General features: G+C 49.4%; 1 protein-coding gene across 1 annotated transcript; it reads right to left on the reverse strand.

Annotated features, from left to right (window-relative positions):
• Positions 1-263: 263 nt before the first annotated feature.
• Positions 264-5,250, reverse strand: SOX12 (SRY-box transcription factor 12). Its single transcript, XM_072800443.1, has one exon. It carries the CDS (start codon positions 4,848-4,850, stop codon positions 3,894-3,896), a length of 957 nt encoding a protein of 318 aa, XP_072656544.1. The 5' UTR covers positions 4,851-5,250; the 3' UTR covers positions 264-3,893.
• Between the last annotated feature and the right edge of the window lie 13,149 nt (positions 5,251-18,399).

Raw genomic sequence — 18,399 nt, forward strand, 5'->3', positions numbered from 1 at the left:
AGCTTCGACCAGAAGAGGGATCTGCAGTTACTGGAGGGCTGAGGCTGCAGTTTCTAACTGATGCCGCCTGGAAAGGGTGCGGCCCTGAGGCTAGGGCTGCTGGCGTGGGGTGGGAGGGGGAAGGAAGAGACCCCCTCCTGAGGTCAGGGGACACCAGAGGAACCCAGGTGCAGGTAGGGCCAGCAACCCAATTCCCTTTGTCCGGGCCCCTCACTCTCTCCACTGCACAGAGTTCCCCCCAAAGCAGACGCGGAGACAGAGTCTAGGGTGCAAGATATTTATTAGGCATAAAGACACCTGTGAAAAGAAGAGGGAGCACGCAGGATTGAGTATGGGAGGTCAAACTGCGCTGCAGGCCTGGCAAAGCTCCGGCCACCCTGGAGGGGTCCGGGGTGAGTGTCGGCAGGGGGGAGTTGGTGTATTTGCACTGCCTGTCAGGTCTGTCCCCCACGCTGAACCCAAAAGGCCAGGCCAGGCGTTTGTTTATACCCCATCTCCCTGGGAAGCTGGGTGCAGGCTGCCCTGGGTGGATTGGCTCTGGCAGCTGGAGGCCATCCACTGACCTTACTTCTCATGGCCGGGGAAGTCCTTCTTTCAAGGGCGTTTCAGGTGGCACCTATCTTTGTATTTCTCACCTTATCAATTCTTTCCTAGAGGACTGATTGATTGCCACCTTGCTTTCAGAGAGCACGGTCACTAATTCTTGCACTTCCCCCACCCAGAACCCCTTTCCATAGGGACCTAGCCCTCCAGAGCCTGCCACACTCTTCTCTGAAATTGCCTTTGGGTATCCCAGTCCCCAAATACCCTCTCTGAATGAGGTTGCACACTTGGCCGTGGTTCTTCCCAGGCACACAGGCTCTGTTCAACCCTAGGAATTCACTGGATCTGGCAGTAGAGGAATTCGGGGGGGGAAGGGTGTCAGGAGGACAAAGAATTTTGAAAAGGCTTTCCTCTGCATCCTGAACCCACTGGTAAGAATTTCAAGGTATTGCTGTGGCTCCCGTGGCTCTTCCTTACTCATTCAATAAATCTACACTGTGGGCCAATGGTGCGCCAGGTGCTGGGACCAATCCTACCCCACTAGAAGCCCTGAGGGGACAGCCTACCACTACCTGCAGAGGCAAACAGGGGAGAGGTAGCACCCTGACCTAACACTCCACAGGGAGAGAGAACCCAAGCGTGGGGCCCTGACTCTGACCTTGGCTGCTCGCAGGCCCTCCTACACACTGCATTGCCATCCTGACTCTGTTTCCTCCTCTGGACAGTGTAGTAGTACATTTTGGGGAGCATCTTATTAAATGCTTCTCACCTCAAACTTCATCTCACCCTGCAGCAGGCACTGTTATCATCCTCACGTTACTCCTATGAAAAGAATCAGGGTGAAGTCAACTTTCCCAAGGTCACACAAGTTCTGGGTGGTGGTGGTGGTACTGGGGCTTTGGAGCCCAGACAATGTGGCCTGACCCTTCTAATTCACGTTAAGGTCAGGGTCAAACTGGGCCCCTTGGACCAGGGATGCCTGCACACTTGGGTTCATTTGAGCACTCGGACTTAAAAATTTCTGAACCAGCTTTCATTTTGCAACTGAGATGCTCATAGAAACATCCAGGTTATCTACCTTCTCTTGGAAAATCTGGCCACTGTGGGCTGCATTCTCACAAGGTCACAGCTGCCGGAGGTGAGCTGCTGCCCCCAATGAAGTCGGTCAGAAAGCCAGTGTCTACCCAGCCTCTCTCATTTATGTCACACGCCTGGCCTTGAGGATGGATGAGTTTGTCACCCTTAATGAAGACCAGGGAGTCCTGAGAGAGCAGGAGACAGAGGCCTAAAGGGGCCATGTGCCTTGCCCATGGACCCCACTCTTCCAGCACGGTGCTAAGTCACATGGACTTCACTCTGGCCAGCTGTCTGGGGGACCGTTGAGGAAAGGCAGAGACATGTAGAACCACAGGGCGAGGTCGGGGCAAATACACTTTATTCAGTCCTGGCATCAGACTGGCGGAAGTCCTGCTGTGGGTGCCAGTGCCCCAGACCAGAGGGACCCCTCCCCTCAGCTACTAGACTAGTTCTCCAAGACCACAGACAGTGACATCTCTTCACTCACATGACGTTTTCTGGGTTTTTTCATTGTCTTTTTGTTGTTTTTTCTTTAAAAAAAAGAGAAAGAGAGAAAGAGAGCAAGAAAGAGACAGAAAAAGAGAGAGCGAGAAAGGCCCAGAGCCGGAGCACCAAGCTTAAAGGAGGCAGCTGGTGGCTTTGTCAGCGACGGGAACGCGTGGGGCAGAGACCTGCGGAGACCCTGGGCAGGGGTCCAGGAGGACTCTGGGACCGTTTGTTCCTGAGATTTGTGTGTGTGAATGAGAGTGTGTGCACACCCGGGAGGGTGAACACACGCCGGTGAGATACAGGTAGTGAGGGCAGAAAGGGGTGTGGGGAGGCCGGAGGGGCGGAACTTGATGGGAGAGTTGGGGAGTGAGAGGGGCAGGGTCCCCGAGGGCACCCCGAACTGAACACAACCTCCTCAGACAGCAGCCCTGTACCAAGTTTTCACGTGGAAAAACAGGCGCAAACGACACACCTCCGCTACTCTGACCCTCCCTCCAGTCTCACTGGCCCAGTCGATAGTCTTTCTCAAGCCAGCTGTTTAAAAGCGGGGCTCTTCTTGCCACTCCGGCTGCTATCGTGGCTCAGTCTCAACACCCCCCACCCAGTACCACCGTGCCTCAGTTTCTCCCACTGAATACTGTCACTGTGGGCACAGGACTCGAGTGATAGGAGGGAGTGGCGGGCGTAGGGAGAAGCCCAGGCTGGGAGTGTGCCTTGTCGTGATGGGGCACTCGGCTGGGGAGGGGTGGACAGAGCAGCAAGAACCCTGTCCCCAGACAGACTCCCATAAATGCCTTGGTGCGGAGTTTCCTTGGGCAGTCCTCTCGTGGTGCAGTTCCAGATGAAGACCCTATTCTCAGTTCCCAGGTGGGGGAAAGAAAAGGGAGGTTTCTGGGACCAAGGTAGACTGTGGAGGCAGTCTAGCGGTGCGTGTAGGTAGGCTGGGTGGGGGTGGGGCGGGGATGGGGGTGGGTGGTGGTGGGAGAAGGAGATGCACGTCAATCTAGGCAACTCCGCAAGGAAAAGGGGCTTTGCCACCAGGGAGAGTTCCAAGTTCCAAACCAAACCCTTCCGGGCCAGCTAGTCTCCTTCTCCCCCTTCCTAGTGCTCCTCCCATTAAGGCAGCGACGCCCCGTCGGGTTGAAAGGAAGCCGCGGCTCCCGGATAAAAGATTTCTCAGGATCGCTCAACACCCTCCCCACTTCTTCCCGGAGCGGGCCACAGAAGCGTGCGGTCCGACTGAGACCGGCCCCCTCCTCCCAAGGAGCATTAAGCATGCGCGAGAAGGGGGCGTGCCCCAGCGCTCCGGGAGTGGGAGGGGGAGGGAGAGGGGGAGGAGAGGGGCCTGGGAGGAGCGCGCGGTGCCGCCCAGCCGCAGCGCCCCCTAAACAAGAGAAGAGGCGGGCTAGGCGGAGGGATTCGGGAGCAAGGGCAGGGGCGTGTCCTCCGGCCACGAGGAGGGGCGTGTGCGAGGTGGGGGAGGGGTGCAGGTCTGTAGGAGCGGACGGGAGGTGTAAAGGAGGGGGGCTGGCTGCTGGTGGCTGTGCGGGAGGGGGCAAGACGGGGCGGGGCTTGGATGTCAGGGAAAGAGTGGGGGTTGGGCTGCCTTGGGGTGTGTCTGCGGGGGAGGGGCATGTCTGGATTCGAGGGGGATGGGCACGTCTAGGAGGGGGGAGGCTGCGCGGGAGATGGGGTGCCAGCCTCGGCCTCCGAGGGGCCCCAATACCTGATTCCTGTATGTAAACAGCTGGTTTGGGGGCGTGCGCGCCCCGCTGACGGTGGGCTCAGTAGGTGAAAACCAGGTCGGCGATGCTAGACGGGCGCCAATCCCCCGCGATCATCTCGGTAACCTCGGGGGTGCAGTAGTCCGGGAACTCGAAATGCGACGTGCCCGAGGGGGGCGGCAGGTCCGGGTCGCGGTCCAGGGCGCTGCAGTCCAGGCCGGCGGGGCCGGGGGGCAGTCTGGACAGAAAGCCCAGCGGCTCCTCCCCCGACGCCACCGTCTCCTCTTCGCCTTCCTCCGCCGCCGCCGCCTCCTCCTCCTCTTCCTCCGGCTCCTCGTCCTCCGACGGAGTGGGGGAGGAGGCGGTGACAGCCGCCCCCTCGCCCGACGGCCCCTGGGCGCGCTCCGCGGGTCCCCGGGCAGCCCGCCCCGCCGGGACCATCCTCCACAGCTCCCTCCCGGGGGTCTCGACCAGGCGCACTTCCAGCAGCTCCTCGTCGTCGTCCTCGTCGTCGTCCTCGGGCGCCGCCGCGCCGACCCCCAAAGGCCCGCCCGCTGCTCGGCGGCCCCCGCGGCCCGGCAGCTGCGGCCCGGGCTTGAGCCGGCTGCCGCCGCCGCCACCGCCACCGCCACCGCCGGGGGGGCGGGGCCGCGCCTTGGCGGGCGCCCCCTTGCTCTTTTTGCGCGGCCGGTACTTGTAGTCCGGGTAATCCGCCATGTGCTTGAGGCGCAGCCGCTCCGCCTCCCGCACAAACGGGATCTTCTCCGAGTCCTGCAGCAGCTGCCAGCGGCGGCCCAGGCGCTTGGAGATCTCGGCGTTGTGCATGTCGGGCCACTGGTCCATGATCTTCCGCCGCTCGTGCTGCGACCACACCATGAACGCGTTCATCGGTCTCTTAATGTGGCCGCTCGGCGTCTTGCACCAGCCGGGCTCACGCGCCCCCTCCTCGGCCGGCCCGGGCCCCGGCGGCGGCGGGCCGCCGTCCCGCTTGGCCCTCGCGCCCCGCTGCTGCACCATCGCGCCTGGGCCCGGGGCCGCTAGACGCCGCCGGGGGCCGTCCGCATCCTCCGCGGCTGGGGGTGGGGGAGGAGGCAGCAGCGACGGAGGGGCGGCCCCGCCCCGCAGCTCGGCCCGGCCCCCGCGAGCTGAGGAGCGAGGAGCTGGGCGCTCGGGCCCAACGGACGGCGGGGGGAGAAGGTCAGCGGCGCGGTCTCAGGCGGGCTCGGCGCGCCCCCGCCGCCTCCGGCAAGTTGCGCCCTGCCGCACGCTGCACATTGTTTTGCGGGGGCGGAGGAATCGCACCCTCCGGCCCCCGCGGGCTCTCCTCGCAGCCTCCTGCTCAGCCGCGGCCCGCGCGCGCAGCTCCCCGCCCCGCCGCCTTCCAGTGTCTTTCTCCCCGCGCGGCCCCGCCGGCGCGCGCTCCACCCCTCCCCCTCGCCGTCTGCGGGCCGCTGCGGCGCGCGCGGGGCCGCCCCGTGTAAACACCGAGGTGCCCGCTTGGGCTGCGGCCGGGCCACGCCTCGCGCTCGGGCGGCGCGTCACCCGTTGCTGGGCAGAGAAGCTGGTATTTGCATCTCCCAATCGCTGGCTGCCGGGGCGGGGCGGGGCTCGGGCTGCGGGGCTGGGCGGTCTCGCGGCTGGGTTGGAGGGTGTCGGATGAGGTCGGTTTCTTTTCTTAGGCTGGGGACTGGAAGGAGGGTGGGGAACGCGGAGCGTGCTTCCCATCTGCCTCTGAGAGCTCGTCCCGCCCCACGTTGCCTTTGAAATTTTAGCTTATTCAGTGACACCTGCCGCCAGGTGGGACCTCCGCCCCCTCCTCTTTTGGAGGCGTCTTTCTGAACCATCCCAGAACAGAATGTGTGTGTGTGTGGGGGGGGATACTCAGGATCGGGAGAGCTCTTCAAGGGGCCAGACTCATTGTTTCACAGATGTAGCCCCTGCCTAGGACACACAGGGTCCAGCCACACAGGGGCTGGACAAATGCTTTTGAACGCAATGAACAAAGCTCTTTCACATTTTTTTGACTCTCGTTTGAGGCGCCACAAGAGTCCTGAGAAAGAAGAGAGAGTATGACGCCCATTTTCCGGATTCGGAACAAGGAAGACAAGCCGACTAGGGCTCGAATCCTAGGCTCGTGGTCCCAGCTCAGCGCGTCTCGCTGGGGCATCTTGCCTACCAGTCAAGGGTCCTGGGCAGGACTGACTGTCCGCTTCGCTTCTTACAGTCTTCAGGCGAGGTTCGAGGATGCGGGAGTGTCCCATCCCAGGTCCCACCCTACACCGCAACGCGCAGTTTGCGGGACGGGGGCGCGACGTCCCTCCCGAGCCTGGAGAAGCGTGCGCGGGCACGGGGGCGGAGCCAGGCCAAGGGGCGTGTCCGCGACGCATGCTCGAGGCGCGTGGCGGGGAGGGGTTGCGCGCTCCCCGCTCACCACGTGTGAGCCCGCTCCGGCACCGCGGGCCCTGTGCTGCCCCCGGGGGAGGTCACCTTCACGGCGCCACGGGCCTGGGCGATGGGAAGGGGCGCTGGGGCCTCGCCCCTCAGATTCAGGAGCTGGGGGGGTCGGGATCAGGGTCTCTAAAGTGGCATTCGGCTGGGGCGCAGAGGGCAGTATCCTATCGGAGGGCGGAGGGTGAGAGCCCGGGGGCAGACCTCACCCACCACCGGGTGGGTGGGGACCCAGAGCACAGCCGGAGAGTGTGGGGCGGAGAGGAAGGACTGAGGTGCGGCTCTGCAGACGCGGGGGGCGGGGTGATGCTCTGGGTGCCCGGGAGGGAAATTGGAGCGTGGCCGGCGGGAGGGGGAGACTCTTAAAGGCACAGGGCTCTGGGAAGGAGAAGGCCCTGCTTCTGACCGAAGGGCTCTTCCAAGATTTATTGGGCCCTGAGAATTGGAGATACCCCAGGTTTGAACCTTCAGAACGGGAGCTTGGCCAGTTCAATCCTCCATGGAGTCAGAATTACTGTATTGGCATCCCAGTGCCTCCTTTTCTTTCTCCTTGAAATGAGAAAAAGCAGTTTCTCCCTCCTATGGTGGTTTTACAAGTTAAGTGGGAAAATGGCTGTGAACAAATCCCTGACACCTAGTAAATGCTCAATAAATATTTGTTGTCTGGGACTCTGGGCACCAACAATGTAGAGACATCAACATGAAAATAAAATTGGCGGAGTGGGGATGTATTTATTTCAAAAAAGGATGTATAAAAAAAATATTTCAAATCATGGGAAAATTAAAGCTTTTTAAAAGAATTTTTCTAACACTTTCACATTTTTCCCATTTAAGAATGCGTTTTCTTTTAAATGACCTCTATGAGGGCATGGCCATCTTTTCAGTGCTTAAGAACTTTGAAGGTCTCACTCTGGTGGCTACTGCTATTATTCTTAGGGCTTCAAAGGATTGGCCTCCTGGATGATCCTCAAACCCAGAAGGCTTGGGCCCACCTTACGGCCTTTGTACGTGCTATCAGCTTTGCCTGGAAATTTTTCACCCCCATCCCCACATGGTTGACTCATTTTATTCTAGCCTCAGCTTAAGTTGATTCTCTGGAGAGGTCTGCCCTGATCACTCTCTGATGTAGCCCACCCATTCCCCTACATCTCAGAATTGGTTGTCTGTGGCACATTTTGTCATTATCCATAATTGACTCACTTTCTGTTTGTTTATATTTATTGATACATAATATAATAAAAACCAGTTAACCAGGGTGCCTGGGTGGCTCAGTCGGTAAGCGTCTGCTTTCAGCTCAGGTCATGGTCTCAGGGCCCCAAGACAGACCCCTGGTTCAGGCTCCTTGCTCAACTTTATTGAGATACAATTCATAGACCACAATGTTCATTCATTTATTTTTTTAAATTTTTTTTCTTTTTTTTTTTTTTTTTTTTTTTTATGATAGTCACACAGAGAGAGAGAGAGAGGCAGAGACATAGGCAGAGGGAGAAGCAGGCTCCATGCACCGGGAGCCCAACGTGGGATTCGATCCCGGGTCTCCAGGATCCCGCCCTGGGCCAAAGGCAGGCGCCAAACCGCTGCGCCACCCAGGGATCCCTGTTCAGTCATTTAAAGTGTGCAGTGCAATGGTATGTTCACAGAGTTGTGCAACCATCACCACAATCAATTTTAGACTATTTTCATCAGCCCCCAAAGAAACTGTGCTTGTTATCCATTTCTCCTCCATCTCCTCTACCTCTGCTCCAACCCTCAGCTATAAGCAACCATTTATCTACTCTGTCTCAGTGGATTGGCTGAACCGTTTTACATTGCTACCAGCAGTGTATGAGGGTTGCAGTTTCTCCTTTCTCTTCTTACTTTTGAAAGTACAGCTTCTTAAAAAGATACTCTCTTCCCTTTAGCTTTGTCAAAAAGGCATCATGTTGTACGTAATAGTCTGGTATTTAATTTCTCACTCAGTATTACAAGGCTAAGATTCACCTAAAATATTGCACCACTGTGAGGTTGGTTCATTTTCCGCTGCAGGAATATACTACAGTTTTCCTATCTGTTGTCCCATCCACAGACAATTGGATTATTGCCAGGTTTTTGCTCATATGAAGACTGTTACTGTTAACAATCCTAGATGTGCCCCTGGAGATCAAATGCAGGGTCTCCAGAGTATATCCTGGAAATTGTGATGGCTACATCTGAGAACTTGTGGCTAACTTTTACAAGGTAATGTCAAACTTCCAAGTTGTACCAATTTACTTTTTCACCAGCAGCATAGAAAAGATCCTTTTCATTATTTCAATCTTTTTTTTTTTTTTTTTTTTGAGAGAGAGAGAGTGAGAGCACATTGTGCACACTTGTGTGGGAGGGTGGAGGAGTAGGGAGAGAGGGAGGAAGAGAGAATCCCAGGCAGGCTCCATGCTCCCCATGGAGGGGCTTGATCTCAGGACTCTGAGATCATCACCTGAACCAAAACCAACAGTCTGATGCTTAACCAACAAGCCCCACAGGTGCCCCAGAAGAGATCCTTTTCAGCCACATCTTGTCCAAAGATTGATGTCAGACGTCATCATTTTTGCCCATATTATTCTCAGCATCATTTCTACTTGCTTCATGGCACTTTTCTTTCTTTCTTTCTTTTTTTAAGATTTATTTATTTACTTACTTATGATAGACATATATATAGAGAGAGGCAGAGACACAGGAGGAGGGGGAAGCAGGCTCCATGTAGGAGCCTGATGTGGGACTCGATCCCAGGTCTCCAGGACCACGCCCTGGGCTGCAGGCAGCACTAAACCACTGCGCCACTGGGGCTGCCCCTTTCTTTCTTTTTTTTTTTTTTTAAGATTTTATTCATTTATTCATGAGAGACACACACAAAGAGGCAGAGACATAGGCAGAGGGAGAAGCAGGCTCCGAGTGGGGAGTCTAATGTGGTACTCAATCCCAGGAACCCGGGATCACAAGCTGAGCTGAAGGCAGATGGTCAACCACTGAGCCACTCAGGTGCCCCTTCGTGGCAGTTTTCACATTCTGGAATTATTTTGTTCAATTGTCTTTTGCCCATATTCTCTCCACTAGAATGTAAGTTCCAAGAGGGCAGATATGTTTGTTTTATTTTATGGCTCTATCCCTAAGAGAGTGCCAAACACAAAATAGGGGCTCATTAAATATTTATTGAGTGAATCAAAGGCAATGTTCTATCAGGAGTGTACTCAAATTCCTATGAGAACCCAGAGAAGAAAATAAAATTTTGGAAAACAAAACCTAAAACCCCAGTCTGCCACTGAGATGTGATGATTATCAGTGTACACTGACTACCCTGAATCCTTTCAAATGGGGGCCCCAGAGTCTAAATCTTATAGGCCATAGGTTTTCAAGGCTGAGCTCATTACTGAGCTGTTCAATGTAGACTGCAGTAGGAAGACCAGGAAATTCTTGAAGAGATGCTGACCACCGCTACCCAACAAGACAGGCCACCATCACCTTTCATCTGGTCACCTGCTAGCCTCCTTTCTGGTCCCTGCACCCACCAGGTGTCCTTCCATTTCATTCCCCTCCCTGAAGCCTGAATGATGGTATTTTCCAGGCACGAATTTGATTGTGTGTCTTCTCTTCTTAAAGCCTTCAGTGGTTTCACCATTACTCTCAAGATGAACACCAGGCTTTCATGGGGCCCACCAGGCCAAGCTTGGTCTGACCCCTACTCACAACCTGACCTCCTCTCTCACTTTCTTTGTCTTCAGCCAACTTCCAGCCACATTGGCCTCTTCAGTTTGTGGGACAAGCTCTGCTGCCTCTCCACACAGGATGTTGTGAAGTTCGTTCCCCCACCCTTTCCAGCACTCCCACCTCTTTCTCTCTCCTTGTAGCTTTTCTAGCCCTAAGTCCCTTTCCTTCAGTGCACCAGTGGCCTACCTGGTTCATGTGACACTCAGGACATATAACTTTTTTTGTTTTCTTTTTTTGGAGATGGTGTGGGGATAGAGGAGGAGAGGGACGAGGAGTGGGAGAGAGAGAATCTTAAGCAGACCCCTCCCAGAGCCTGATGGGCTCAAACCCACAACCCCAAGATAATGACTTAAGAAAAAAATCAAGAGGGCATCACAGGTGGCTCAGCAGTTTAGCGCCACCTTCGGCCCAGGGCATGATCCTGGAGACCTGGGATCGAGTCCCACATCGGGCTCCCTGCATGGAGCCTGCTTCTCCCTCTGCCTGTGTCTCTGCTTCTCTCTTAAATGAATAAATAAATAAAATCTTAAAAAAAAAAAAAGAAAAAGAAAAAAAGATGCTTAAACGACTGAGCCACCCAGGCATCCCAGGACATAACTTTTTAACACCCTCATTGCCACCCAGGCATCCCAGGACAGATAACTTTTAACACCCACATCCTCTAAATGACAATATCTTCAAGAACGGTCATAAAATGCAAGGAACAATACTAAGGATAATGGCCAGAAAAGAAATGTAGATGGTTAAAATATTCTTTTTTTGAACTTTTTATATGTAATCATGTCAGCAAAAATAAACATTACAATACAAAAAAAGGAAGAGTATCAAATCAATAGTTTTCAATTACATTAATATATTCTTTAAAAGATAAAATAAGCATACATAGTGAGCAATGATAATTATGTCACATTATGGTTTAAAAACAAGAAAAACACTTCTTAAAAATTATTTATTTATTTGACAGGGAAAAAGAGAGAGAGAGTGCACAAGCAGTGGGAGCAGGAGAGGGAGAAGCAGGTTCCCCACTGAGCAGGGCTCCATCCCAGGACCCTGGGATCATGACCTGAGCCAAACGCAGATGCTTAACCAACTAGCCACCCAGGTGCCCCCCTCCAAGAAAACACTTTAAAAATTAGAATCAGGGGATCCCTGGGTGGCTCAGCCCTTCAGTGCCTGCCTTTGGCCTGGGGCGTGGTCCTGGAGTCCCGGGATTGAGTCCCCAAGTCGGACTCCCTGCATGGAGCCTGCTTCTCCCTCTGCCCGTGTCTCTGCCTTTCTCTTTATGTCTATCATGAATTAATAAATAAAATATTAAAAAATTTTTAAAAATAATCAATTAAAAAAAGATTTTTATTTATTTATTCATGAGAAACACAGAGAGAGAGGCAGAGACAGAGGGAGAAGCAGGGTTCCTGTGGTGAGCCTGATTCAGGACTCAATCCCAGGATCCCAGGGTCACAACCTGAGCCAAAGGCAGACACTCAACCACTGAGCCACCCAGGTGCCCTAAGAATTGATTTTAAGATTAAATACATTATTCAGGGACACCTGGGTGACTCAGCGGTTGAGCATCTGTCTGCCTTTGGCTCAGCGCGTGATCCCAGGATGTGGGATTGAGTCCCACATCCGGCTCCTTGCATAGAGCCTACTTCTCCCTCTGCCTAGATCTCTGCCTCTCTCTCTCTCTTTCTGTGTCTCAAATAAATAAATAAATAAATAAATAAATAAATAAATAAATAAATCAAATTCCGTAAAACAAAATTTTATCAGGGGCGCCTGGCTGGCTCAGTCAGTAGAATATGTGATTCTTGATCTTAGGGTTGTGAGTTCAAGCCCCACAGTGCGCATGGAATCTACTTAAAAACAAAAAACACATAATTTTTATCAAATGAAAATTGTAATAAAATGTAATACAATATAGTATAATAATACAATTTTACTAAATAATAAAATTTGCAGTTACCACACTGTAGTTCGCTCTTTGTTTCACTATTTTAACTTAAATACAAAAGCTTCACCTGGTCATATTGAATGACAGAGTTGAAACAACTCAAATTCTGAATCTTCAGCCTCATAATCTGTGCTATCATTGCTTATTTTGAATCTATTGTTTAAACAGAGACATATGTTGTACCCAAGGGTCTGGAGACACAGTGCTCAGGAAGCTAACTGGAACAATTCTGGACTGTTGTGAACTTATTTTCAAAACTAACGTGTGTAGCTGCATCTGACTTGACATGTGTTAAGGGCCAACTAAGCTGGGAGTGCTCTGAGTTAGCTTCCTTGTAGAATATAATGTTTATTAGTGCATGAGTAATTAAAATAGACTGTTTTGAAGCTTACAAATATATTATTAAGATTCAAGTTAGACCAGGAATCCCTGGGTGGCTCAGTGGTTTAGCGCCTGCCTTCAGCCCAGGGGGTGATCCTGGATTCCAGGGATCAAGTCCCACATCGGGCTCCCTGCATGGAGCCTGCTTATCTCTCTGCCTGTGTCTCTGTCTCTCTCTCTCTGTCTTTCATGAATAAATAAATAAAATCTTAAAAAAAAAAAAAAAAGATTCAAGTTAGACCAAAAGCTTGATCTTCAGGGAGGAGTATTTTATCACTGACAAGGTTTAGAATTGTGGGCACATGGAGAGAATAAAATGCAGGCTGACTTTTAATCAGGTTTATTATTGTTTTTAAATTTTCTGCGGGCAATACACCCTCTCATTGCCTGCATAGCCTCACTTGGTACACTACGGCAGAGCAGAAACTTTGTGAGATCAGGGGACCCACCTAATTTTCACTCTCACTATTGTATCCCCAGCACCTAGCAGATCTTTTTTTTTTTTTTAAGATTTTATTTATTCATGAGAGACGCAGGGAGAGAAGCAGAGACACAGGCAGAGGGAGAGGCAGGCTCCCTGCAGGGAACCCAACATGGGACTCAACCCCAGGACCCCAGGATCATGACCCAAGCCCAAGGCAGATGCTCAACCACTGAGCCACCCAGGCATCCCGCATCTAGCAGATCTTCACACAACACAGACTCTCAATAGGAGTTCAAAGGGAGGAAGGAACCAACCCATATACCATCTTGCAACTCCACCCATCCCAACTGTGTCTTACTCTAAAACATCAGTCTGGGGGATCCCTGGGTGGCGCAGCAGTTTGGCGCCTGCCTTTAGCCCAGGGCGTGATCCTGGAGACTCGGGATCGAATCCCACGTTGGGCTCCCAGTGCATGGAGCCTGCTTCTCCCTCTGCCTGTGTCTCTGCCTCTCTCTCTCTCTCTCTCTGTGACTTTCATAAATAAATAAAGAAAAAAAATGTTAATAAAATAAAATATCAGTCTGTGAACTGGCATGATCATCAAGGACTTTCTTAATGCAGAAAGAGAACAGTAAGAACAAGGTAATTCATTTTTTGATTTATCTAAATGTCTTCTTTAAAATTTAGAGATTATGGGGATGCCTGGGTGGCTCAGCATTTGATCCTGGGGTCCAGGATCAAGTCCCACATCAGACTCCCTGCATGGAGCCTGCTTCTGCCTCTGCCTGTGTCTCTGCCTCTCTCTCTCTGTCTCTCATGAATAAATCAATCAATCTTAAAAGAAAAAAAAAACACCAGAAATCATGAAAGTGTGTGTGTGTGTGTGTGTGTGTGTGTGTGTGTGTACAATGGATCTTTCTTTTACCAAATAATAGTTTAGAACTACACATGGGGCTCTTGAGCACTAAAAAACGGCTAGTCCAAATTGAAATATGCTAGAGTGCAAAACTGTCATTGGTTTTCAAAGACTTAGTATAAAAAGTGTAAAATATTACATTAATACATTTTCTGTTGGTTGTATGTTGAGATTATAATATTTTGGATATATTGGGTTAAATAAAATATGTTAAAATTAATTTAACTTGGAGCACCTGGGTGGCTCAGTTGGTGAGCAGCTGCTTCTGGATTCCAGCTTAGGTCATGATCTCAGGGTCCTGGGATGGAGCTGTGCATCCAGCTCTGGGCTCAGTGGGGTGTCTGCTTGAGGATTCTCTCTCTCCCTCTCACTCTGCCCCTCCCCCCACACGTGCTTCCCTCTCTAAAATAAATAATTTTTTTTAAAAAGATTTTATTTATTTATTCATGAGAGACACAGAAAGAGAGAGAGGCAGAGACACAGGCAGAGGGAGAAGCAGGCTCCATGCAGGGAGCCTGATGTGGGACTCGATCCCAGGTCTCCAGGACCAGACCCTGGGCTGAAGATGGCACTAAACCACTGAGCCACCTGGTCTGCCCTAAAATAAATAAATCTTTAAAAATTTATTTTCACCTGTTTTTTCTTTCTTTTTAAAAAATTTTTAAAATGTGGCTTCTGGAAAATTTTAAATTACACTTAAGGCTTACATTATATTTCCAAAAGACTAGACTAATATAGAAGATGGAGGTTTTTCTCATTTTAGCAAAATAAAAAGTTGACAATCTTTTGCTTACCCCAAAGTTTTTTGTTTTGTTTTTTTTTAACCCCAAAATTTTAAAATGTGGGTTTTATTTTTTTTGAATGGGGAGAATTTTTTTTTTTATTCCTTTGTGAAATGCCAAAGCCTTAAAAATCCTGCTGGAATGCTGGATGGCCAATCCATGAGATGTACTTTGAGACTCAGAGAAGCACAAGGCAGAAAAGAGAGACCATAGCTGGGGACATGTCTATGGGCAGAAAAGGACAGTGGCAGAGTCATTTTAACAGCACAGCATGGGACACCTGGGTGGTTCAGCAGTTGAGCGTCTGCCTTCACCACAGAGCATGATCCTGGAGTCTGGGATCGGGTCCTGCATCAGGCTCCCTGCATGGAGCCTAATTCTCTCTCTGCCTATGTCTCTGCCTCTCTCTGTGTGTCTCTCATGAATACTAACAGCACCAGCATGACTGATGGAATGGGGATTAATCAGATTGGGAGAAAAAAGTGGAAGGTGACTGGATGGCAGAGGGGATTTGATCTGGATAGCAGGTCCTGCCTGGTGACTCTGAAATCACACACCACTGGTACATCCCCTCATCTCCTGGAGTATTATTTTTACCCCTATAACCTGACTCTAAAATTCATTAGACTTTTTCCTTTGGCAGTGACCATATAATTTATGATGAAGGGGACACATTAATAATTATGCTAGAACAACAAAAATAAATTGGGACTGCTTGGGTAAAGCAGGAAGTAGGTCATCCTCATCTTACTGGCTAAATGTGGTGGACTCCCTTAGATGATTCAGAAGTCAAGCATATAAATACTGGGGTTTTAAACAATCAATGTGTCCAGGATTTGAAGTAAAAATTTGTTCAATATTAATAGTCTTTAGGGAGTTATTTCAACTCATTTGTTTTGATTTTCTTATCTGCAAAATGGGAGAGTATAATAGTTCAGGACATGGGACATGGTAAGGATTCAGTGAGTGGTAGCTATAACAAAAGCAACAACAAATATACTCCTGTATATCTTCTCTTAAAAAAAAAAAAAAGCACAGGGGGATCTGGGTGGCATAGACAGTTAGGCAGCCAACTCTTGATTTTGGCTCATGATCTCAGGGTAGTGAGATCAAGCCCCAGGTTGGGCTCCACACTCAGAATGGAAGTCTGCTTAAGTTTCTCTCTCCGTCTGCCCCTCACACCCTCTCTCTCTCTCATAAATAAATCTTTTTTTTTTTTTTTAAAGCACAAAAGAGCAAAACTATAGAGATAGTAAAAAGACCTATGGAGGCACCTGGGTGGCTCAGTCAGTTAAGCATCTGCCTTTGGCTCAGGTCTGATCCTGGAGTCCTGGGATTGAGTCCCACATCGGGTTCCCTGCTCAGCAAGGAGTCTCCTTCTCCCTCTGCCTCTCCCCACTGCTGTGTTCTCTCTCTCACTCACTCACTCACTCACTCACGCTCTCTCTCAAATAAATAAATAAAATCTTAGAAAAAAAGACCTATAGTTATTAACGTTTGAGAGAGAGAGAGAATTGAATAGATGAAGCACAGAAGACATTTTAGGGTGATAATACTCTTCTGTAAGATACTATAATGGTGAATATATTATGCATTTGTCAAAACCCATAGACATGTACGACTTAAAGAGTAAATGCTAATGCAGGTGAAATTTTAAAAAATAATTTCAAGCATCCAGAGAGGGACGGCTGGTTGGCTCAGCGGTTGAGCACCTGCCTTCGGCCCAGGGCATGATCCTGGAATCCCAGGATCGAGTCCCATATTGGGCTCCCTGGAATCCCAGGATCGAGTCCCATATCGGGCTCCCTGCTTCTCCCTCTGCCTGTGTCTCTGCCTCTCTCTCTCTCTCTCTCATGAATAAATAAATAAAATCTTAAAAAAAAAAGAAATAAGTGGATCCTGTAAAACTAAAAGCCACAGAAAGTGTACAGAAGTACTGCATTCTAGTTGATAAAGTTTCCCACAGGGATATGGGTCAACAATCCTGATACTGCTGCACATGTACGCTGGAGTTGAACAATTAGGTAAATGGATGGTGGATAGTAGGAGCCAAGTTTCTCACTGTTGGAGCGGGAATTTACAGATAAGCAAGGAGAGAAGGTTATAATGACTCATGTGCTAATGGAGTAGAATTGCAAAATATAAACTCATGTTTAGTTTAATATAGATACAGATGGTTACATACAGAAATATTTATAGATATGTGTTTACAAACAGGTTAGTATATACATATATATTTCTTTGTTCTGTTAGTTTTGAAGGCTTAAAAGAAATCACACCTCAGTAGCAATGAGCATACTTAGCATCCAGATCTTAGTTTATAATACCACTCTCCAATGGGAGGAATCAGGGTTTTTGAGAAACAGCTGATTCTAGGACCTGAGCAGGAAATATGCAAGATAAGCCTGCAGTATCATATAATGCCAGAAAGAAGGAGGTTCCCAAGATCAAGAAGAAGAAGACGAAAGGGCATACAACGATGGGGGTATGTCAAAGGAAAACAGGTGTTAACTAAAAGAGCTCCCGAAGGCCAAAGGTGGAACAATTTGAGCAACAAAATTAAGTAGTATTGGATTATAACTTAAAATATGAAATAAATATCCATGAGTCCATACTGATATAAATAAATAACCGAATAATAAGTAGAAAAGACAAATCTTCACTCCAGAAAAATTCCAAATAACTTATGTAGATACTCTACCTTTAAGGAGGTTAACATAACTGCCATCCTTAGGTGTGGGTTGAGCATATTAATTCACTTCCTTCCAAAGAAGATAGAATGAAAAAGGGTAAATGAAAAGTAATTTTCCAGTGGAGAAACCTGACAAGCTCCTCTTCAGCCAGGTGATCAAGGTCAGTACCAACAGTGATAAGTCATGTTCATGTCTGAGAGAAACTGCCGCGGCGCAGAGGAACCAAGGAGTCATGAGATAAATGCAATATGACATCCTGGATGGGGTCCTGGCATAGAAAAAAAATCAGGTAAAAACTAAAGAAATCTGAATAAACTATAAGCTTTAGTTACTAATAATATATCAATATTAGTTTATTAATCATAACAAATGTACCATATTTTTTATTTTTATTTTCATTTTTTTTCACACAAGGGTTTATTTACAAGCTCCTGTACCATATTTTTAAAAAAAGATTTCATTTATTCATGGGAGACACACACACACACAGAGGCAGAGACATAGTCAGAGGGAAATGCAGACTCCTTGCAGGGACCCCAATGTGGGACTTGATCCCAGGACTCCAGGATCACGCCCTGGGGCTGAAGGCAGATGCTCAACCGCTGAGCCACCCAGGTGCCCCACAAATGTACCATATTAAAATAAAATGTTACTAACAGAGGAAACAGGGTAGGTGGGAGATAAAGAATTTTGTATTGTCTTCACAATTTTTCTATAAATGTAAAACTGTTTTAAGAAATAAAGTTTAGGATCCCTGGGTGGCTCAGCGGTTTGGTGCCTGCTTTTGGCCCTGGGCACCTACCTCTGGCCCTGGGTGTGGTGGTCCTGGAGTCCCTGGATCGAGTCCCACGTTGGGCTCCCTGCATGGAGCCTGCTTCTCCCTCTGCCTGTGTCTCTGCCTCTCTCTCTCTCTGTCTCATGAATAAATAAATAAAATCTTAAAAAAAAGAGAGAGAGAGAGAGAAAAGAAATAAAGTTTATTTTGGGGGCACCTGGGTGGCTCAGTGGATTAAACCTTCGACTCGTCGGGGTCGTGAATTCAAGCTCTGCCTTGTGCTCTACGGTGGGCATGGAGCCTACTTTAAAAAATTAAAATAAAAAAATAAGATTTTTTTTTAATGACAAGGTTTTAAATACACATTTAGTTTCTTTAGACTTTAGAGTGTCAAAGCCATCACACAACATCCCTTGGAAATGTTATTTCTTCAATGGATTAAAATAAACATTCATTTATCCTACAGTTTTACT

The sequence above is a fragment of the Canis lupus genome, chromosome 26, assembly GCF_048164855.1.
Source record: "Canis lupus baileyi chromosome 26, mCanLup2.hap1, whole genome shotgun sequence".
Taxonomy (NCBI): Eukaryota; Metazoa; Chordata; class Mammalia; order Carnivora; family Canidae; genus Canis; species Canis lupus.

What these genes read in the sequence shown, in the direction of transcription:
- SOX12 (XM_072800443.1), bottom strand. Translation starts at nt 4,850, where the DNA reads ATGGTGCAGCAGCGGGGCGCGAGGGCCAAGCGGGACGGCGGCCCGCCG.